Genomic DNA, 22,519 nt, shown 5'->3' with positions numbered 1-22,519 from the left:
TTACTTGGAGGAGTTAAAAGTGTTCTTGTGGGCCGGCATTGTGGCTTAGTGGATTAAGCTGCTACCTGAAGTGCTAGAATCCTGTATGGGCACAGGTTTGAGTCCTGGCTGCTCCACTTCTAATCCAGTTCCCTGCTAATGCACCCAAGAAAACAGTGGAGGATGGCCCAAATACTTGGGCCCCTGCACCCACGTGGGAGACCTGGAAGAACCTGGCTCCTAGCTTCGGCTTGGCCCAGATCCAGCTGTTGTGGCCATATGGACTGTGAACCATTGGTTGGAAGCCCCCCCCCTCCCCCTGTCTACCTCTCTGTCTGTAGCTCTGCTTTTCAAATAAATTAAAAAAATCTTAAAAAAAAAAGCAAAAATGTTCTTGCCTGGGTCTCAGCCTAGACCAATTAAATCAGTATCTGTGGTGGTTGTGCCTTGCTAATAGTAGTTTTATTTATTTGTTTTTAGTTACAAGGCAGTGAGAGAGAGAGAGAGAGAGAGAGAGAGAGATTGATTGATTTTCCATCTGCTGCTTCATTCCCCAACTGTCCCTGGCTGTGGCTGAAGTCAGGAATGGAGAACTTAACCCAGATCACTCATGTAGCTGGCAGGGATCCAATGACTTGCCCCATCACCACTGCCTTTCAGAGTCCTCATTAGCAGAGAGCTGGAATCAGGGCCGAAGGTGGTTATTCAACCTAGATGTTCCAAAGGGGACATAGGTTTCTTAATTGCTAGGCCAAATGCTCACCCCACAATAGTGGTTTTATTTTTAAGATTTATTTTATTTATTTGAAATGCAGAGTTACAAAGAGAGAGGTGCTCGCTTCGGCAGCACATATACTAAAATTGGAACGACAAAGAGAGGTAGAGACAGTGAGAGAGAGGTCTTCCATCTGCTGGTTCACTCCCCAAATGGCCACGATGACTGGATGGGTACAGGGGCTCCAGTACCCAGGCCATCCTCCACTGCTTTCCCAGGCTACAACTGAGAGCTGGATTGGAAGTGGAGCAGCTGGGACTCAAACTGGCGCCCATATGGGATGCCGGTGCTACGGGCCAGGCCTTTAACCCACTGCATCACAGTGCCGGCCCCCACAATTATAATTTTAAAAGCTCCCTGGTTGACTCTAACAAGCAGCTAAGGAGTTGGGAACCACTGGGAAGGTGACAGTGATGTGATTGAGAACATGTGAAGTGTGGAGAAGCTTTGGAATCCCTAGGAAATCCCCCGGGGGAGTTACTGTATCTTTGACTGGAACAAAGCACCAAAGAGAAATGGAACGGCTTTGTGGTGTGCTGCCTGGTTTCATGGTTTTCTCTTATACCCTTTACAGGTTGGATGTAGTCATTGAGAAAGCAGGATGGGGATATGGAATCCTTTGGGTTGGATATTGACCCAGCAGAGTGAAAAACTATGAAAGAGTTGCACAGAGTGTTAATGGCAGCTTTATTGATCTGTGAACAAGGATGAAGGTAGGCAGGAGCTGAAGCAAAGTAGGAAGGGGAGTTTGGATTATTCCAGGAGCTGAGTGATGGCCAGTCTGACTGAGACAGCCAATCACAGCCTCTTGTCTCAGTCAAAGCCACTTCATGGGGTTGCCGTTTCCTTCATTCTACCATAAGAATATTAAAGAACACGCCAACTTTCTGGACAAGGGAGTTTCCATTTTGTTTTGGTAGGCATTTTTTAATTATTGACTGATTTTTTTCCCTGCCTGCAAAATATATATGTGTCTTTCGAGAATGAGACATCCAAGTTTAATGTATTCACCTTCAAAACAATGCATTAGTCACAGCTGGTTATATGCATTTGTTGCCTACAAGAAAGGAAAAATGATTAATTGTATGGTGAAGATTGGGTGGTCTTCCAGGGAGCTCTAATGAAGAGTGTCCCATAACAATGATGCTATTTACTGATCTGAAGAAAAATGGTGGAAGAAAAAGCATGGCAAGAGAAATCAACAGTTTTTGTTTTTAAAAATGAATTCCATGGTCATGGCAGATGGGCATTTGGTGATGTAAGCCAGGAGAATAGGGTCAAGGATAGGAGTTTGGAAACTATCAGCATGTAAATGGTAGCAAGGAACAGGAATGACTGACCTCAGAAAAGAACACCTAGATGGAGAACAGAAAGGGCCCCGTATCTGAGCCTTAGCTCAGCCTTTACTGGTCCTTTGGCGGAGGAAGATGCTCAGCAAAGAGACCAAGAAGCAGCTAGGAAGGAAAGAGGAAAGCCAGGGCAATGCAGTGCCCACGAAGCCGGGAGAAGAGAGTGTGGTATTGATAATAAATACGGAGATTTGAAAGACTGCAGGAAACAGAAGCATTAGGCAGTCTGTATTTTATTACGTGTTCTGTTGCGAAACACAAGCTCCACCTGACATGACTTCACCGACGACCCCTTCTGCCCCTTTGAAGGATCTCGGGATTCTTGCTGGTCTGTTCTTGGTGGTCCTGACCGGGAAGGCACTCTGCTCCAGCCCAGTGAAACCTGCTCTCATCTGGCAAGATCAGAGCAGTAATGCTCTGCCTTCTCTCTTCACTGAAGTCTCCACGACTCTATTCCTGGCTTCCCTTCCTTCCTCCTGATTGATTTTTCTCAGACTCGCCTTATTCCACAGACTGATAACGTAATAAATGGCCTGTATTTGAGATCAATTGCACATTGATGCATTTTGCTTTCCTCTTCAACTGCCTGGTGTTGTTGTAGCTCTGCCCCACTTCAACTTCTCTTCCTTCTCCTTTTCTTTTGAAACTTGAAGTCTTGAGAGCTTAACTCTATTACATAGTTTTCAGTTCATGGATTCTCTCTGATAGCCCTGTTAAAGTGCTGTGCTTAATTTTAAAAATTGGTTAAAAATTTAAGGGAATTTGGTTGGTTTACAAAATCACAAAGAGTGCATTATTACTGTAATTATTTAAGCAATTCAGAGATATATAGAGGAAATACTCAGTTACATAAGTTAGGGCATCTCACAGAGGACTTAGGTAAAGAATTTTCTGAAGGGATGGCAAAGGAAAGTCCCAATATAGTTGTTATGCATCAGGCACAGTATGGACGAGGAGGTTAGATGCTCCAGTAGGGATTTCTGTAGAAGGATATAAATCTGATAAATTGTTTCACAGACTTAACCAGGTGAAAAATTATATTGAGGATCATTTTTGTAGAGCTAATAGAACACGGGCTGATAGTCAGTGTTCACTGAAAACAAAGTAAAAGGAAAAATGAGGCAATTATCAACTGTAAGAAAATCCAAAAGTTATGCAAGAAAGGAAATGTAACAGTAATCATGACTTGGCTCATTGAACAACATTTTACATGGTAATAGTGATATAGTTGTTTAATATGTGTGTAACCAAAATTGAGATGTATTTGCATTAGGAAGATGGGGTGAGGAGAGAATGAGACTAAGCAAACGTAACAGGAATTCAATAGAGTGTGTGTGTGTATGTGTATGTGTGTGTAGAAGCAGGAGTGTGACACTGAGCATATAAAAAAGAGACTGTAGTTAGTTGCTATATACATTTTAAAAGACTATTTTGACTTAATTATTTGCAGATAATAATGACAAAAATAATCAAAAGCAAAAATAATGTAATAGAACCACATATTCTGACTTTGGGAAGTTGTTTAAGAGATATTTTTTGGAAAGATTTTATTTATTTATTTGAAAGGTAGAGTTACAGAGAGAGGGAGAGACAGAGAGAAAAGTCTCCCACCCACTGCTTCACTCCCCAGATGGCTGCTACAGCTGGAGCTGAGCCAATTGGAAGCCAGGAGCCAGGACCTTCTTCCTGGTCTCCCATGTGGGTGCAGGGGCCCAAGGACTTGGGCCATCTTCTACTGCTTCTCCAGGCCATAACAGAGAGCTGTATTGGAAGTGGAGCAGCTGGAACATGAACCGGTGCCCACAGGGGATGCTGGCATTGCAGGTGGTGGCTTTATCAGCTACAACACAGCGCTGGCCCCAAAAGTTATTATTTTTTTTCCCATTTTATTTTATTTCATTTATTTATTTATTTTTTTGACAGGCAGAGTGGACAGTGAGAGAAAGAGAGACAGAGAGAAAGGTCTTCCTTTGCCATTGATTCACCCTCCAATGGCCGCCGTGGCTGGTGTGCTGAGGCCGGTGCACCGCGCTGATCCGATGGCAGGAGCCAGGTACTTATCCTGGTCTCCCCTGGGGTGCAGGGCCCAAGTACTTGGGCCATCCTCCACTGCACTCCCTGGCCACAGCAGAGAGCTAGCCTGGAAGAGGGGCAACTGGGATAGAATCCAGCGCTCCGACCGGGACTAGAACTCGGTGTGCCAGCGCCTCAAGGCGGAGGATTAGCCTAGTGAGCCGTGGCGCCGGCCCAAAAGTTTTTTTTTTTTTTTTTTTTTTTTTTTTTTTTTTTGACAGGCAGAGTGGACAGTGAGAGAGAGAGACAGAGAGAAAGGTCTTCCTTTGCCGTTGGTTCACCCTCCAATGGCCGCCGCGGCCGGCGCGCTGCGGCCGGCGCACCGCGCTGATCCGATGGCAGGAGCCAGGAGCCAGGTGCTTTTCCTGGTCTCTCATGGGGTGCAGGGCCCAAGCACCTGGGCCATCCTCCACTGCACTCCCTGGCCACAGCAGAGGGCTGGCCTGGAAGAGGGGCAACCGGGACAGAATCCGGCACCCCGACCGGGACTAGAACCCGGTGTGCCGGCGCCGCTAGGCGGAGGATTAGCCTAGTGAGCCGCGGCGCCGGCCCCAAAAGTTATTTTTTTAATATGGAAACATTTATGGTAGTTATCTTTGGAATTTTAGGGGATTTTTGCAGATTTTGGAATTGTTTACTTTGAACATGTATTTATTATTTGTGTAATTAGGGACGGACACACTAAAAAAGAAACATTAAAGAATACCTCAGCTCCCCCAAAAGTCAGAGACTTCTTCTCAGGGGAAGAGGATCATTATTTTTCTTGTGGAGTAAAAGAATGGAATCAGAAGAGATGAGCAGTGCAAGGGCCAGAAGTGATGTGGAGGTGGAACAAGCAGTGTCCGTTCTCCTGATGGTGCTGGCAGTTACGGAGAAGGTCCCGCAAGTCCAGGAGAGTGTGATTTAACACTAGTCACACTGTGAGTAATGACAGCAATGACCATGGCGGGCATGGCAGGAGCTCTTCTAGGCGCTGGGCACTATGCTAGGGCTTCAGGGGCACAGTCACCTCTCAGCATCAGTAGAAGATTTGTTCCAGGACCCCTGCCAATCCCTTATATAGAATGGTGCATTATTTGCATATAGTCTACGTAGGTAACTCTCATATTCATTAAATCATTTCCAGGTTACTTGTAATAACTAACACAATGTAAATGCTATGCAAATAATTATTATACTGAATTACTTAGGGAACAATGACAAGACAAAAGATCGGTGCTTGCTCAGTACAGATAAGATTTTTAAGATTTATTTTGTTTATATGAAAGGTGGAGTTACAGAGAGAGAGAGAAATAGAGAGATCTTCCATCCGCTGGTTCACTCCCCCAATGGCCACAATGGCCCAGGGTCGGGCCAGGCTGAAGCCAGGAGCCTGGAGTTTCTTCCAGGTCTCTGGTGTGGGTGTGGGGCACAAGGTCTTGGGCCATCTTCCGCTGCTTTCCCAGGTGCATCAGCAGGGAGTTGGATTGAGAGTGGAGCAGCCAGGACTGGAACCAGGGCCCATATGGGATGCTGGCATTTCAGTGGGCAATTTTAACCCATTATGCCATAATGCCAGACCCCAGACAAGTTTTATTTTTTTAAAGATTTATTTATTTATTTACTTGAAAGTCAGAGTTACAGAGAGGCAGAGGCAGAGGCAGAGAGAGAGAGAGAGAGAGAGAGAGAGAGAGATCTTTTATCCGCTGGTTTATGCCCTAAATGGCCATAATGGCTAAAGCTGGGTCAATGTGAAGCCAAGAGCCAGGAGCTTCCTCTGGGTCTCCCATGCAGGTTCAGGGACCCAAGCACCTGGGCCATCTTCTACTGCTTTCTCAGGCCACAGCAGAGAGCTGGATCGGAAGTGGAGCAGCCAGGTCTCAAACTGGTGGCCATACGCACTACGCTATAGCGCTGGCCCCGATAAGATTTTTTTAGAAGTGTTTTCAATCCATGGTTACAGAATCCATTGGTGTAGAGTCCATGGATATTGCAGAATCTACTGACTGGCTGTATTGTTCTTACTTAATTCTCACAAACCACACTACATATTCATTTACTTATTAAAAATATTTATTTACCACTTGCAATGTGCTAGATACTAGGATTACCAAAATAAAACACTCACTGTGCACCTGAACAGCTTATGGTACATTCAGAGAAACAGACATAAACAAATAAAAATAAATACCTAGTGACATGTGTCAAGTGACATGGAAGGTGTAACAGAGTAACAGATGGGGTGGTGTGGGCAGGCCTTTCTTAGAAGGTCACCATTGTAGCTGGAACCTTGAAGGCTTCATTAGAGCTGAAACCTAAAGAATGAGGAGGAGAGGAAAGGCCTTGAGGCAGACATGAATCACTCTAACACTGAGAACATTTTCTTTTAACAGAGGAGCTGGAAGAAGACGAGAGAGTAGGGAGAGTGACGGCAGCTGAGGCTGGAGACAGTCTAGACCATGCAGGGCCATGGACACTGGACTCTCTTGGGAAACCTGCTGGGGCTCCAGCAGGCAAATGAAGGGTCTAATTTATATTCAAAACCCTTACTCTGGCTGCCTTGTGCAGAATGCATTGGCGAGGGACAAGAGAAAAATGTGAGAAGAGCTCTTTGGATGCGATCATGGTATTCCAGATTGGAGGTGGTAGGTGAGGCGTGGAGGGAAGCGGACAGGTCCAAACTGCATTCCGGAGGGAGAATCCGAGGACCCTGGGCAAGGAGAGGTGAGAGTCAGGGATGACTTAGGTTCCTGAGTCGGGCCGTGGAGCTGATGCATTGCCATCCTCCTCCTGTTCAGTCTGGAGCTCATGCGGCCCAAGTGTCAGTCCAGTAAAGGGATGCTTCAGGATATGAGTGTGGGTCTGCTTAGCTCCACAGACTGCCAACACACAGTGTGCTCTGCCAAGGAGTCACGTCCTCATGCTTTATAAAAGGAGCACTTGCTGTCTTCTGAATTACAATATCTCTGTCAAACGCAACTCCGTTCGTTCAGTTACCAAAAAGGAAGTCAAGCCACAAGTGTGTTGACTGAATCGTGTTTTGTCCCAGAGTGGACTGAAAAATACTATTTGGATCCCATGCTGGAAATGATGTTTTACCCAGGTAAGCAGGTTCAAGACTGAAGGATGGGAAGCAGTCATCTTAGATATTTAGATTCTGTCGCCAGGCAGAAAACCAAGCTTCCTGTCTTTGTTCTGTGCCATGGGATCAGGAGATGTGTCATTCCTGAATATCTGAGGTCCTTTAGGAAATTAGATGACATTGTCAAGGGCAGTTGTTCTGGAAGAAATGTGTTTACTCTGTGGGAAAAAGAGGAAAATGAGGTAGTTTAATAGTAACCAGAACCTTAGCCCACCCCCTTGGCTACAGAGAGAAGATGGGGGAGCCCTGACAAACAGACAGTAGGGAAACTGGTATCATAAGGCTGCATTAAACTAAAACCAAATAAGTTGAAAACTTATTTATGCATGGCGATCTCATGCAAGATAACTTCTTGGGTACCTTTGGGCAATGGCCTGAGACTTTCTGTATACTGCTGGTATTTGTGCCTGTATGAAAAGGTTCTTTCTCTCTTGATTTGTTTGCAAAGTCTTAGGCTAGAGTTTAAGAACACGGGGCAATCACAGCTTACCTCTTTGGAATGATTGACTGTGGAGTAAATTGTGACGGATTCATTGTTTTTCACAGGTGCTAGGTTTTCTTTTTCCTGTAAAAAGGATCATACCCATTTGGCTCAAACCGAGACAAAGAGATACATACACAGTTGTATTCTTGGGAAATGCGGTGTGACAAAAGAGAGACTATCAAATTCTTTGAGAGGAAGGCCACACAGTGGTTAACTAAAGGAGTTAGAGAGCAAGTGCCACAGCTCAGACCTGTGACAGATTAGCGGCGTTTCCTGAGTCCAAAATAGAAGAGCAACACCCCAGCAAACCAGTGGCTCTAGAGCTAGAGAGACACAGGAAGGCGGCCTCATTGTGTGAAGGAAGGGAAGCATTCTTGTCCTGCATCTAGCACTGTCTCCTTGCTCCACCTTTGAGCACTAACTAGGTCATCACTGTGTGGTAGATGTGGTCTCAGATTTTCACTTGCTACACTTGGAGCTGCTCATTTTTTTGTTTTTTAGATTTTTATTAATCTATTGAGAGACAGAGTTACAGATAGACAGAGGGAGAGACAGAGTGAAAGGTTGGCTCACTCCCCAAATGGCCACATTGACTGGAGCTGAGCTGATCCAAAGGCAGGAGCCAGGTGCTTCTTCCTGGTCTCTCATGTGGGTGCAGGGGCCCAAGTACTTGGGCCATCTTCCACTGTTTTCCCAGGCTACAGCAGGGAGCTGGATCAGAAGTGGAGCAGCTGGGACTAGAACCAGTGCCCATATGGGATGCCGGCACAGCAGGCAGAGGATTAACCTACTGTGCCATGGCTCTGGCCCAAATCTCATAAATTTTAACAGTTTATATTAATTAAGGAACATTGAGAGAATTGTTAAGACCTCAGAAACTCTCCAAAGTATACTTTTTAAACTAAAGAAGCAGCTAACAAATGTGTTGGAGTTCAGTTTCTTGGATTGTTAGAGAGTGATTTGGCTTGTTGTCAAGAGAAATGTGGAAAGATCAGTAAACAGGTGAGAGTATCCCTTCTTGTCCTCTCTTTGCAAGGAGCCCGCTTTGCAAATACCTGTGCAGGACTGTGCGAGTGAAGATTTGCTTGGGAAATCCCCAGATTTCTATCTGGATTATTGCTTCCATCATTTGGAGATGTTTCCTTGGTTTATTTTTCAGAAATCACAAGAACTGGCCCCCCAAGATGTGCAGTGTTATTTAGAAATATGCCACCTGCAGGTGCTTTATTTAGGGGAGGTGGTGGTTGATGCATAACAGAGGAGTTCCTGATGCCTGACCAAGCCCATCTTGTTGTGTTGCTAGAGGAGAGGGGAGAATTGAGGGCTGCTCATGGCTTTTGTGTCCCCTATTGTGGAAGGTTGTACATTCTTGCCCTTCTTTCCCTCTTGGCAGAGTTCTTCTGACCTTACCTAATATCCCTACATCCAGAGGAAGAAGCCCTCTACTACAGAACTGCCTCCCTTGGAAACTCTCAATGGAACTCTGATCGGCTCAGCAAGCACTGGCTGAGTATCCTACAGGGGAAGAGAGACAAAGACTTCATTTGTAGTTTCAGGCAGCTTGCCACTGCGCTGAGGAGACAAGACTTAACGATGCATTAAGCAGTTGGAGCGCAGAGTTGCAGCAGGGTAGGAATAAACATTCCCTCAAGGGCAAGAGCGGCTGATCCTAGACTGGTCTAGTACAAGACTTTGCAGCCTCTTTGCTGCCTTCTTTTCCCCTCATTGGTGAATGTCATTTGGAATAGTCAGGTGATTATGGTGATGAGTGTGTGAGGGATGACTGTAAAAACAGTGACAGTTATGGAATATAAAGCTGAAAAGACTCACCCGGCTTGGATGAGTGACCTGTGCATACACAGTGCTCCCTGGAGATCCCGAAGTGTACTCTAAGTTCCACATGGACTCTACTGTAAGTACAAGAAGGCACAGTCAGTGGCAGAAGGCATCTTGATGTCTCTCCCTAGGACTTTGCCTTCCCCAGAGCACTTCCTGTGCACAGAGACAATGTTCAAGGTATTGTCCTTCCTTAGAGAGTTCATTTGCTCAATAATCTGGAGAAAACTCTTGTTCATGAGGTCTATTTCTGACTTCATCTGTTGGGGGGGGGAGGTGGTCTTGGGGCATCTCCCTGAGTGGCCAGAGAGCTCCTGGGCCTACAGATGAGATGGAGATACTACATTGGTAAACATAATGCAGCCAATTATTCCACATATGTGATATCATCAAAGTTCTCAGAGGGCCTTAAGGTGGAGTTGGTTATTTTAGAGATGAGGAATGGCAGGCTCAGAAAACTCAAATGATTTCTGCACGGTCACACAGGAGGTAGCAGAACAGGAACTCAAATGCATGTCTTCTGACTACCTGACTCCAAATCTATTTCTTTGGTGTGAGATGTCAGGTATCTCTCAGCCATGAAAGGTGACTCAAAGCCAATCCATGCCAGGAGTGTGCATTCCCACCAATACCATGTTTCTCTCTCTCTCTCTCTCTCTCCCTCTTTGATTTATTAACTTGAAAGTCAGAGTTACACAGAGAGAGAAGGAGAGGCAGAGAGAGAGAAAGAGAGAGAGATCTTCCACCCACTGGTTTACTCCCCATTTGGCTGCAATGGCCAATCCGAAGCCAGGAGCCAGGAGCTTCTTCCGGGTCTCCCACATGGGTGCAGGGCCCAAGGACTTGGGCCATCTTCTATTGCTTTCCCAGGCCATAGCAGAGAGCTGAATCGGAAGTGGGGCAGCTGGGACTTGAACTGGCGCCCATATGGGATGCCGGCACTGTAGGCGGCAGCTTCACCCACTATGCCACTGTGCCAGCCCCACGTTTTATCTTTTGATTGTGTCTATCCGCTGCCCAAGCCTTGGCTGAACAGCAGTGATACACTCAGGCAGTTTGGTTTTAGGCATTTGATTCTTGAATCCTGACCCTGCCCTGCCCTTGCTGGTGTCAATGGGCAGCCTATAAGTTTTTTCTATGGCACTGGAGTGTCTCCATATGCAGGGTGGGAAGCTGCCCTGAGCTTGCTAGGACAAACTGTGTGAGGGATGGGACCTCATGCTTATGAGGGACTCTAGAAGTCCCATGATTACAAGCCATTTCCCCTTGCAACTTGTAGTCTGAGCAGGGACATTCTGATTTGCTGTGTTCTCATTGTCTAGCCCTTTTGGTCACCCCCATTTCTCTTCCATTCAGCTCTTCCTAGTTAAGAATCTGGGTACTCACCAGGACTCTGGGTTTGCTGAGTAGACAAATGAAGGGAACCTGAAAAATAAAATCAGGATATGAAATGTGTGACTGTGGTGGGAGAGGTTCCCCACTGCCTCCTCGTGGGTGTTTCTCTAGGGAGTGTGTTGGGAGGGGTCACAAAAGAAGGGCAGGCTGGCCCTGTCCTTTCCGGGCTAGAGCAGGTGTCAGGTCATCCCAGCGGACCAGCTCAGCCAGGGTGTGCATCTTTCCCTCTTCACCTGTCCTCCACAAGGGGTCCTAGGCAACTGGAGACCCGAGATTCTATTCCCTGGAACCTTGGAGAAGAGACAAATAAGAGGAAAGAAAACCTGCCTCTTCTTTTACACCAGAAAATTATCCCCACAATGATGACTATAGATATCAAAGGAGCCATAATTATTATCCATGTGAAATCCCAGCGTTCATTTTCCTTATTGAAAATACCTGAAAAGAAAAAAAAGAAGTAAAACATGAGACACAAGTGGGGAGGCAATTAGCCCCTGCAGAGGCACCAATGAGCCCCTTCTCGACTGCTTTGGAGGCTGGGGGACTTCATCCATGCCCGAGGCTCTGGCCTCTGGGCAGTGTGGAGTGAGCAAAGTGCGAGCCCAGAAGAGTCAGGGTAAAAGGCAGTCAAGACTTTTCAAGACCTTGCCCTTGGGCTGTGAGTAAACTGGAGACTGGGGAGGGTGGGGAAGGAAGGAGCAGAGATCTCTGGCGGCTGGCTTATGTGGTGAGAAGCACAGACTCCAGAGCATGTTTGTTCCCTCCCAGCACTGCTTGGCTGCCTCCCACTGGGCCACTGTTGGCAATCATGCAAGGTGTGAGGACATGGTGTACCCTATGGCCCCTCTAGGCTCTCAGAGAGACCTCAGGTAGACTGTTACCTTCACAGAGGCCCCTGGCAGACACAGTGAGAGATAAGTTGTTGGCAGGGGTCTCAGCTATGCAGGTGTAATTGTGTTCACTGTCGTTCCTGGGGTCCCAGGAGATAGTGAGGTTTGGTTCACTTAGAGATGTGTTTCCTGGGGTCTGCCACCTAAGCCAGGCATTGTCATTTGGATTCTCCACAGAGCAGGTCAGGTGAATCTCGCAGGTCCTATTCTCAGACAGCTGAACGTGACTGGTAATTTGCAAGTTCCTCAGTCGCCCTATGTTTAGAGAAAAAGGGGGATCAGTTAGAATGGTTGTCATACAGAAATTGACAAACAACAAATGCTGGCGAGGATTCCCACTGTTGGTGGGAATGTAAACTGGTACAGCTGCTGTGGAAAACAGTGTGGAGATACCTCAGAAATCTGAATATAGAACTACCATATGATCCAGCCATCTCACTGCTGGAAATTTATCCAAACCAAAAGAAACCCGCATATGAAAGAGTTATCTGTACTCCCATGTTCATTGCAGCTCAATTCACAATAGCTAAGATATGGAATCAACCCAGATGTCCATCAACTGTTAACTGGATAAAGAAATTATGGTTTATATGCACTATGGAGTACTACTCAGCTGTTAAAAAAATGAAATCCTGTCTTTTGCAACAAATTGGACACAACTGGAAACCATTATACTTAGTGAAATAAGCCAGCCCTAAAAAGACAGTTACCATATGTTTTCCCTGATATGAGGTAACTAATATAATAGAGCACCTAGAATGTAACATACTGGAGTGAATTGGACATTTTGAGATTTGATGATTTTTTACAGCCCTTGTCTCTTCAGTTGAGGAACAGTGTTTTTTTTCCCTTCATTCTATTTGTTGAACTCTTTACTTAGTGTAGGGTTAACTTTACAATCATTAAGTAAATTCAAAGTACATCTTTATAAAAAGTAAGAGTGGAAATGGGAAAAGGAGGATAAAGAAGGGTTGGAGCATGGGCAGGAGGGAGGGTAGGGTAGGAAGTATCATTATGTTCCTAAGTCTGTATATATGAAATACATGAAACTTTATAACTTAAATAAAATTTAAAAAGCTTAACTAACTGAGTAGGAGTTGTGGAACACAAAATAGAAAGTTCATGGAAAATGCGATTGAAAGGTGTTTATTTTAGTGTAAATTTTTTTTTGTATTCAAACGGTTTCTTAAAAAATCCATTTTAAAGAACTTTCTATTCAGGCTAACGACAAACACAATAAAGGCAAACATGATAGTTTAACATAATAGGTTGATTTTATACAGCTCTTATATCTTTTGGTTCAGAAGTGTATTAAATGGTAGAGAACATCTGTTAAAACCATTTCTACAGAACTAGGAAATAAATGTCTAAGAAAGAAAGATTTTACAGACCTCTATCTTTTATACCCACCCCAACAGTCTAACTCTAAAAAGGAAAAAGCCAATGACTTTCCTCACAAGAACTCATGACTAGTGTTGCTTTGCTATCAAAATCTGTATTTCTGATCCGTTATGGGCATTGAGACAAGATTCAAATATTCCCAAAGAAAGAAGCGCAGTGCGCTTTGTAATAGCCCATTCAGAGGACAGAGGCAAGATGGCGGAATAGGAAGGGAGCACACTGATAGTCCGGGGAGAGACAGTTTAATAAAAGTGGAGATACTGCAGGTTCAAGGAAGAGTAGGGGAGGAAACAGCAGAAGAAACTCTTCCAGAACGCGTGATTCACAGCGGACCTGCGTGGAGAGCGTGGGAGCCCACAGTTCGGGACACCAGCGGCAGACTCAACACACCAGCGCTGGAACGCGAGGTGAGCCGAACCTCAATAGCCCAAGACACCGGCAGGCAAGCGGAGAGAGGAGACTAGAGCGAACGACCCCTGGCGGGGAAAAGTTCACCAGGCTAACTGGAAGAGAGAGAGAGAGAAAAAAAAAAAAGGTGACTGGTACGGACACAGGTTTCTCTCTCTCCGCTCACCTCTCAAGGGCGAGCCAGACAAAGAGCAGGCGCCATCTTGGACATACGTCATAAGCAGAGCGACCTCAGGTCTGCACCGGCCCTGAGCCTAGCAGAAAAACCTGACTCTGGGCGGGGCGAATTAACAGGAGATTAGGACCTAGTAAATTTGTGGTGCTACTGAACTGAGACTGTGAAAAAAGAGACGGTGGGGGAGAGAACTCAAGGAATTCACCTGAGTACTCTCCAGAGATGCTACAATTCCGTAACTTTGGCAACCCAGTGGGAGACTGAAGGAGAATTTGAGCCCACTCTGAGGGCAGAACAGATTCCCTGTGTGGTCCTTGGGAAAGAGCTTCCGATCTCTGACTCCTGTGGGTATATCATTTGCCTGCTAACTACCTCCAACTTCGTTCAGCTGTGCGGAATTACTTCCCTTTTGAATCAAAAAAAGAAAGAGAGAGAGAGAGATTTACCACGCCTAACCTGGGAGTGTCACCTTTGGCACACCAAACAGAGCTCTCAGGCCACACCCATCTCAAGCCCTAAGGCTCCATCAAAAACAGATAGTCCACTTAATCTAGAGTCATAGTATAACAAGAAAAAGCACCACAGTGAAGAAACCAAATATCTCCAATATGCCAAATAACAAACGCAAAAACCGAGGTAATAAAAACAAGGAAGTCACCATGACGCCCTCAAATGAAAAAGACACCCCAATTCAAGATTATGAAGATGATGACATAGAAGAATTGCAAGAAGCAGATCTCAAAAAATTGATAAGAACATTAAGAAGTTCTCAAAAACAAATTCTTGAACTACATAAAGCCTTAATGGACAAGATAGAAAATCTCTCTCGTGAAAATGAAATATTAAGGAGGAATCAAAATGAAACGAAACAATTAGTACAACAGGAAACTGTGATAGTGACTGAAGTGAAGAATTCAATAGATCAAATGAAAAACACAATAGAGAGCCTTACAAACAGAATGGGTGAAGCAGAAGAGAGAATATCGGACTTAGAAGACAGAGAACAGGAAAGGATACAGTCAGATCAAAGAAAAGAAGAGGAAATTAGAAATCTAAAACATATTGTCGGGAATCTTCAGGATACTATTAAAAAACCCAACATATGGGTTCTAGAAGTTCCTGAAGGCATGGAGAGGGAGAAAGGATTAGAAGGCCTTTTTAGTGAGATATTAGCAGAAAATTTCCCAGGTTTGGAGAAGGACAGAGAAATCCTAGTACAGGAAGCTCACAGAACCCCTAATAAACACGACCAAAAGAGATCCTCACCACGACACGTTGTAATTAAACTCTCCACAGTGAAACATAAAGAAAAGATCCTAAAATGTGCAAGAGAGAAACGTCAGATTACTCTCAGAGGATCGCCAATCAGACTCACTGCTGACTTCTCATCAGAAACTCTACAAGCTAGGAGGGAATGGCGAGATATAACCCAGGTACTAAGAGAGAAAAACTGCCAGCCCAGAATATTATATCCTGCAAAGCTATCATTTGTGAATGAAGGTGTAATAAAGACTTTTCATAACAAACAGAAATTGAAAGAATTTGTCGCCACTCGTCCAGCCCTGCAACAGATGCTTAAAGATGTGTTACACACAGAAACACAGAAACACGGTCATCAATATGAAAGAAGATAAAGGAAGGAAACCTCACAGCAAAAGATCACAGGGAATTCAAAGCATATATTAGAACTTATCTTTGGCAAATGGCAGGGCAAAGTTACCACTTTTCATTAGTCACATTGAACGTTAATGGCCTGAACTGTCCAGTTAAAAGACACCAATTGGGATTTGCTTCTTAACCTGATGCAATTTTAAATGATGCTTAATTTTGTTTTTAAATTTCAAATCCTAGCTCTTACCCATACATGGAACAACAATGAAATTGTACATGTAATTTGCCATTTTGCTACACTAACATTGTTCCAGGGGTACTTATGATGTACTTTTGAATTTTCTATACATGCAATAATGACATTTGCTAGCAGTTTTATGTCTTCCTTCCCAATATGTATGCATTTTGTATCCTTTCTTTGTGTTACTGCACTGTCTAGTAATTCCACCATAATATTGAAAAGTAGTGGTGAGAAAAAGACACTTCCCCCTTTCTCCAACTTAAGGGAAAACTGTCCAATTTCACTATTAAAGCTGGTTTGGGTAGATATTCTTTATCTAGATGAGGAATTTCTCTTCTGTTCCTTGTTTGCTCAGTTTTTTTATGCCAAATATCTTCTACAAAAGTTGATGTAATCATTTAACATTTTTGCAGTTTGTGTAGTATGTCCAATTTATTGATTTTTTTAAATGCTGACAGCCTTGCTTACGTGGGATAAATACCACTTGCTTGTACTACATAAAATTGTTGGATTTTACCTATTAAAAAAAAATAGCCCATTCAGCATTCAAACTCTCATCCCAGGAATTAAATAAGGTCAGCCACATTCATGGGCATTTCCTCTACTGTGGTACTGTAGAAAGTTTCAATGTCATGAAGAATCCTCTTGTCTTCTTCAGTAACACAGTTTATAGCTATACCTTTCCTCCCAAATCCACCCCCTCCACCAATTCTGTGTGATAAAAAGAAAGTAGCAATCAGAATATTTGTCACACACTTGTTAACTATTGAACATGATGATCCACTTGTTAATCGTCAGCTGCTGTTTACTTATCAATATAGTTCGTGCTAATTGGAGCACTACCTGCTAATCAATATCTAGAGAAAAAAATCTTACTTTGCAGTTAGTGCCAAAAGGATTCAATCAAGTCTTTTCTGGCTGCAAAATGAGATTTTATCAGGTGTTTTGAGCATTATAATAAAGCAGAAGACAGTACTGTGGGGTAGTGAAATTAAAGCCCATACTGAAGTGGGCCAGCCAAGAGCAGGTGTCAGCCTGGGACAGATGGAAACATCAGGGATAAAAATAACAGTTATGTAATCCATTTCGATGCACTTCTGGAACTGTAAGCTGCAAATACAAATGCTACAAGTTTACAACTTCTCTCCAGTGGTGACCATAAAAAATTTTTGAAATTCATTCATAATGTTTTCATAATATGCATTTTTCATAAACTTTTTGAAGACCCCTTGTATATTTCTGTTTTTCCAGAATGCAGTTTTTATGTATAGGAAGAATCCTAAATTTGGAGTCAGGAAAATTGGAGTTAGGATCACGGCTTCATTGTTTACTGGCTATAGAGCCATGGACAAATTATTAATGTTTCCTACTCTTGGTTTTCTTATCTGGGGAACAGGGCAATCATATTTCCTTTTCAGGCACTTATGAAAATAGAACAAGACAATGATGGGAAATATTTGGCACGAATGTCACATCGCATCCCACATCTGTGGCTGACCTCAAAAGTCTGTCTTGTTAGGTAAAGCTATCAGGTGATGCTGCTATCTGTGATGCTGTCATCTCATACGGGCACCGGTTTGTGTCCCAGCTGCTCGACTTCTGATCCAGCTCCTTGATTATGCACCTGGGAAAGCAGCAGACAATGGCCCAAGTCCTTGGGCCTCTGTGTGGGAAACCCAGAAGAAGTTCCTGGCTCCTGGCTTCAGCCTGGCCCAGCCCTGGCCATTGAGGCCAGCTGGGGAGTGAACCAGAGATTGGAAGACCTCTCTGTCTCTCCCTCTCTCTCTCTGTAGCTCTTTCAAATAAATAAATAAATCTTAAAGAAATCTATCTGGCTACCTTTTTTCACATTATGAATTATACTGCCTACTTGATGTTTACACTTGGATATATCTGAAACTCAACATGTTCAGAAGGAATGCTGGTTTTCTCTCCAAACTCTGCTTAACCTGAACCCTTCTCCATTTTAGTTCATGATAGCTGCATCCTTTCAGTAACTAAGACCAAAAACCTGGAGACATCCCTGACTCATTTATCCTTCTTATGTTCCCATATCAAGAAATCCTTTCAAAACATCAGAATTCAAGGAATCCAACCACTCTACATCACTTCCACTGCTACTACCCTGGTGCAATCCAGCATCACCTTTGGCTTGGATGACTGTAATGGCTTCCTGATTGGTCCATTAGCATCTCAACAGACTAGCCAAAGCGGTCCTTTTAACAAGTAAGTTAAATTGCATTACTTTTTGTGCAAAGCCATCCAGAGGCTGTCAATCTTGTTGAGTAGAAGCCCAGGTTTCAGTGGGCCTTACATGATGTGGCCTCTATTTCCTTTCTAACCTCACTTCCTGTTACTCTGCCTCTCAGTCTGCTCCTCAGTGTTTGGCCTCCTTGATGTTCCTGAGTGTGCCAGGCACCGGGGAGTCTTGCTGCACATGATGGAGGACTTCTCCAGATAGCTTCGCGCTCATTCCCTCCCCTTCACTGGGTCTTGGCTCAAATACCATCTGTTTAATTCTGACCACTCTGTTCAAAACTGATTCCTGGGGCTGGCGCTGTGGTGCAGTGGGTTAAAGCCCCATCCTGCAGTGCCGGCATCCCAAATGGGCACCGGTTCGAGAGCCGCTGCTCCATTTCCAATCCAGCTCTCTGCTATGGCCTGGGAAAGCAGTAGAATATGGCCCAAGTCCTTGGACTCCTGCACCTGCGTGGGAGACCTGGAAGAAGCTCCTGGCTCCTGGCTTTGGATCAGCTCAGCTCTGGCTGTTGCAGTCATTTCTGGAGTGAACCAGTGGATGGAAGACCTTTCTCTCTCCCTGGCTCTACCTCTCTCTGTAACTCCCTCTTTCAAGAAAACAAAAATAAATCTTTAAAAAAAGAAACTTATCCCTGCACCCTGGCATTTTGATTCCCACTTACACTGTTCTCGTATCTCCTCAGGACTTGTGGCTTTCTTGCATACCCTATCATTTGTTAATATTTATGTGTATTATGTATTACCTGCCTCCACTTTCCATGTAGAATGTTGACTCCGGGAGAGCAGTGATCTTTGTCTATTTTGTTCACTGATGTACCCAGTGTAGTGCCTTGTACGTTGTCCTTGTCCAACAAAGATTGATGATTTAGTGAATAAACTTAACATGGCTTCAACATCTTTCCTAACACTGAAGGCTAGGCAGTCACTTCCAATCCATTGTTACTAACTCATGAAATGACATTTTGCTGTTCCTATCCTGGCACATACTGAGAGATTGGTCAATGATAACAAATAAACAGACAAACAAATGCTGTATAGTTCAAGCCTTGAGATTCCTTTGCAGCTTTGTCAGTAAGTTAGTATAGCTCACACATCTCTTTGTGTATGTGCCTTCAAAGGAGGGGCACTTAAAAAAGCCTGAAAAGGGATTGGCAATGAGCCCCAGGAGTGTGGTTGCTGTAGGAGAAGTCATACTTGGTCTTCTCAGTAGTGTCAGAAGAACATTGTCTCAGCAAACACAGTGGGTCTGCTATAACATCTGTTCCTGGGCTTTTCTTCTCTCCAGGGTTCCAGCACCGCCTTGATGATCCCTGACCACCCAGGGTGATCCTGCCCTTAGTTCCTTGAATGCTGACCCCACAGAAGATATGTCCACACCTTAACCCACAGAATCAGAATATTCTATTACCATCTTTGGAAAAAGGGATTTTGCTGATTAGTTGAGATCATCCAAGATTATTTAGATGGCCATAAACCCACTGAGAAGGGTTCTTATAAGAGAAAAGCAGAGGGATATCTGAGAGAGACAAAAAGGCAGAAAACAGAGAAGATGAGGAGGCAATGTGACTACAAAGACAAAGACTGGATCGAGGTACCTGCAAGCCAAGGAGAACCAAGGCACACTGGCAACAGCCAGACTCAAGAGGCAAAGAACGCATTGTGCCAGAGGGCATCCAGGTGATGTACAGCCCAGCTCACGCCTTGATTTTGGGCTTCCGGTCTCCAGAACTGTGGGAGAATAAATCTATACAGTTTCAAGCCACCTAGCTTATGGTATTTCGTTTCAGCAAAATTCAGGAAATTAATACACTGCCCCAGGCAACTTTGTCCCTTTTGTTGGAGTAATTGGTGTAGAACCTTTCCAGACATCATCTCTCTCCCATCACATTTACCTGTTCTGTACCCTATTCTTTCAGGCATACGACTTTGACTAACAAAACAGATAAACCAGTCCAATATTCATGAAATTCTTTTTTTTTTTTTTTTTTGACAGGCAGAGTGGACAGTGAGAGAGAGAGACAGAGAGAAAGGTCTTCCTTTGCCGTTGGTTCACCCTCCAATGGCCGCCGCGGCCAACGCGCTGCGGCCGGTGCACCGCGCTGATCCGATGGCAGGAGCCAGGAGCCAGGTGCTTTTCCTGGTCTCCCATGGGGTGCAGGGCCCAAGCACCTGGGCCATCCTCCACTGCACTCCCTGGCCACAGCAGAGAGCTGGCCTGGAAGAGGGGCAACCGGGACAGAATCCGGCGCCCCGACCGGGACTAGAACCCGGTGTGCCGGCGCCGCAAGGCGGAGGATTAGCCTAGTGAGCCGCGGCGCCGGCCTGAAATTCTAAAGTTAACATAATGTACTTGGGGAGGCATTTTTTTTTTTTTGGATGGCATATCTTGATTCAAAGGACTTTGAATTGTAGACACTATGAGCTCTCTAGTAGATAAGAATCATGGAATCTCATCAGCCTTTAACTATCAGTTTGATTCTGGAATTTTCTGTACTATATCCCTAATTAAGTGTCAGTGATCAGACTAAAGCCATGGTATTACTGAACATCAGATTGCTGGAAATATTTTTCCCTTTTTCTAAAGATTTATTTATTTGAAAGGCAGAGTTACAGAGAGAGAGAGGGCTAGAGAGAGACTGAGAGAGATCTTCCATGTGCTGGTTCACTTCCCAGATGGCCACAGAGATCAAGTCTGGGCTGATCTGAAGGCAGGAGCCAGGAGCTTCTTCCAGGTCTCCCATGTGGGTGCAGGATCCCAAGCACTTGGGCCATCCTTTGCTGCTTTTCCAGGTGCATTAGCAGGGACTCAAACTGGTGCCCATGTGGGATGTCGGCACCACGTGTGGTGGCTTTACCTGCTACACCACAGCATTGGCCCATGATTTTTTTCTGATATTGGTTCATATACTGCCTCATTATAGCTCATTATGTTGAGGGCATTTTCATTCTTTAATCTTGCAGAGGCAGGTGTTTGACTGGAAATCCACATAAACTGTCTGGGGGAAAATATTGTTAGGACTTAAACAGTCTTGATAGAAAAGACATTTTATCAGCTCATCCTTACAGAGCACTTTCAAGGTAGACCACTGTTCTGCACACAGAGTGTTCTGCAGGGCCACACCAGCCTTTGTGTCAGGTGAGGTATTGTGCTGAATGGTGGTGTGGGAAGTGCTGCCACTTGCTGTCTCTGTGGCTCTAGGCAAGTTCTTGTGGCTCAGTACTGTTACTGTGATGCCTACTGTGTGTAGCCTTGGTTAGGATTACATGACAGATGCATGCAATGCACGTAGTAACAGGACCCTAAGTATCTCACTGCTTAATTTCTGGTTGCAGTGGGTAAAGGAAAATAAGGTATTCTTGAGCTAGAAGCCGCAAGACTTAGGTTCTAGTCTCAGTTCTGTCCCTAAAAGGCTGTGCATTGTCACCGAGTCGATTTACCACTGGGCCTCATTCTGACTCCAAAAGCTGTACGCTTCAGTACTGGGCTATGGTCCACAACTGACATCACAAACGACTGAGACATGCCATATTTTTAGTCCATACAAGGCTAAACCCCACATTTTGACTTACTGAAGATTCTCAGGGTGTAATTAGAGAATATCACAGAGTTCTCTGTGGTCATCTGAGCACTGTAAGATCCCACTTCTGCCTCTGTCAGGTTGTTGAGCCACAAAGAATAGGATTGGGTGAAGTTCAGTCGTTTTTGCCATGCTGGATTGGTCACCAGGATTCCTGGGCGTCCATTTGGCTGTAGGACGGCAATAGATGCTCCATTGTGAAGCCACGTGATGATCATGACCGACTCTTTTGCCGGAAGCTGTAGAGGCAGAGTTACCGGCTCCCATAGAATCCCGTTCACCACCAATGGGGTTGAGCTGCTTTGTGAAACTACAGTCCCTGTAAAAACAAAAGGCAAAGGCTATAAAACTCCCTGACAGCCACTCCTCCGGGTCCTGCACCATCTCCCCCAGCTCCGCCAGTCTATTAGAGCTCTCTGAAATGGAAGCTCAGAGAGAGGCTGGGGAGAGAAAGGGTTACAAGTATTGAAATGGGGCTGGCGCTGAGGCACAGCAGGTTGAAGCCCTGGCCTGCGGTGCAGGCATCCTTTATGGGCACCAGTTTGAGTCCTGGCTGCTCCACTTCCAATCCGGCTCCCTGCTAACCCACCTGGAAAAGCACTGGAAGATGATGGCCCAAGTCCTTGTATACTGTATATTTACCTTTTTTTGTCTTAAAATTCCACTAGTCAATTTTCTTTTAAAAATATATTCTATGGGGCCGGCGCCGCGGCTCACTAGGCTAATCCTCCGCCTAGCGGCGCCGGCACACCGGGTTCTAGTCCCGGTCGGGGAGCCGGATTCTGTCCCGGTTGCCCCTCTTCCAGGCCAGCCCTCTGCTGTGGCCAGGGAGTGCAGTGGAGGATGGCCCAGGTGCTTGGGCCCTGCACCCCATGGGAAACCAGGAAAAGCACCTGGCTCCTGGCTCCTGCCATCGGATCAGCGCGGTGCGCCGGCCGCAGCGC

General features: G+C 45.0%; 1 protein-coding gene across 5 annotated transcripts in view; it reads right to left on the bottom strand.

The window, feature by feature from the left end:
- Positions 1–6,210: 6,210 nt before the first annotated feature.
- SLAMF6 (SLAM family member 6) overlaps positions 6,211–22,519 on the bottom strand; it is a 41,948-nt gene continuing 25,639 nt past the window's right edge. For 2 of the 5 annotated variants that reach the window (XM_008264216.5, XM_089299710.1), the window contains 7 exons: positions 21,568–21,894; positions 11,894–12,157; positions 11,340–11,450; positions 11,004–11,042; positions 9,612–9,691; positions 7,788–7,862; positions 6,211–7,455 (listed from right to left, as the gene is read on the bottom strand). In XM_008264216.5, the coding sequence (XP_008262438.2) occupies positions 7,408–7,455; positions 7,788–7,862; positions 9,612–9,691; positions 11,004–11,042; positions 11,340–11,450; positions 11,894–12,157; positions 21,568–21,894 (944 nt within the window). In that variant the 3' untranslated portion in view covers positions 6,211–7,407. Of the gene's footprint in view, positions 7,456–7,787; positions 7,863–9,611; positions 9,692–11,003; positions 11,043–11,339; positions 11,451–11,893; positions 12,158–13,877; positions 14,056–21,567; positions 21,895–22,519 lie in introns of those variants that run through there. The other 3 variants (XM_089299712.1, XM_008264217.5, XM_089299711.1) reach the window with 3 other exon arrangements.

The sequence above is a fragment of the Oryctolagus cuniculus genome, chromosome 7 (genome assembly GCF_051225735.1).
Source record: "Oryctolagus cuniculus isolate XC-2025 breed Fujian yellow rabbit chromosome 7, ASM5122573v1, whole genome shotgun sequence".
In the NCBI taxonomy this organism is placed as follows: Eukaryota; Metazoa; Chordata; class Mammalia; order Lagomorpha; family Leporidae; genus Oryctolagus; species Oryctolagus cuniculus.
Note: the sequence above shows the minus strand (reverse complement) of the source record. Positions and strands in the feature narration are given on the sequence as shown.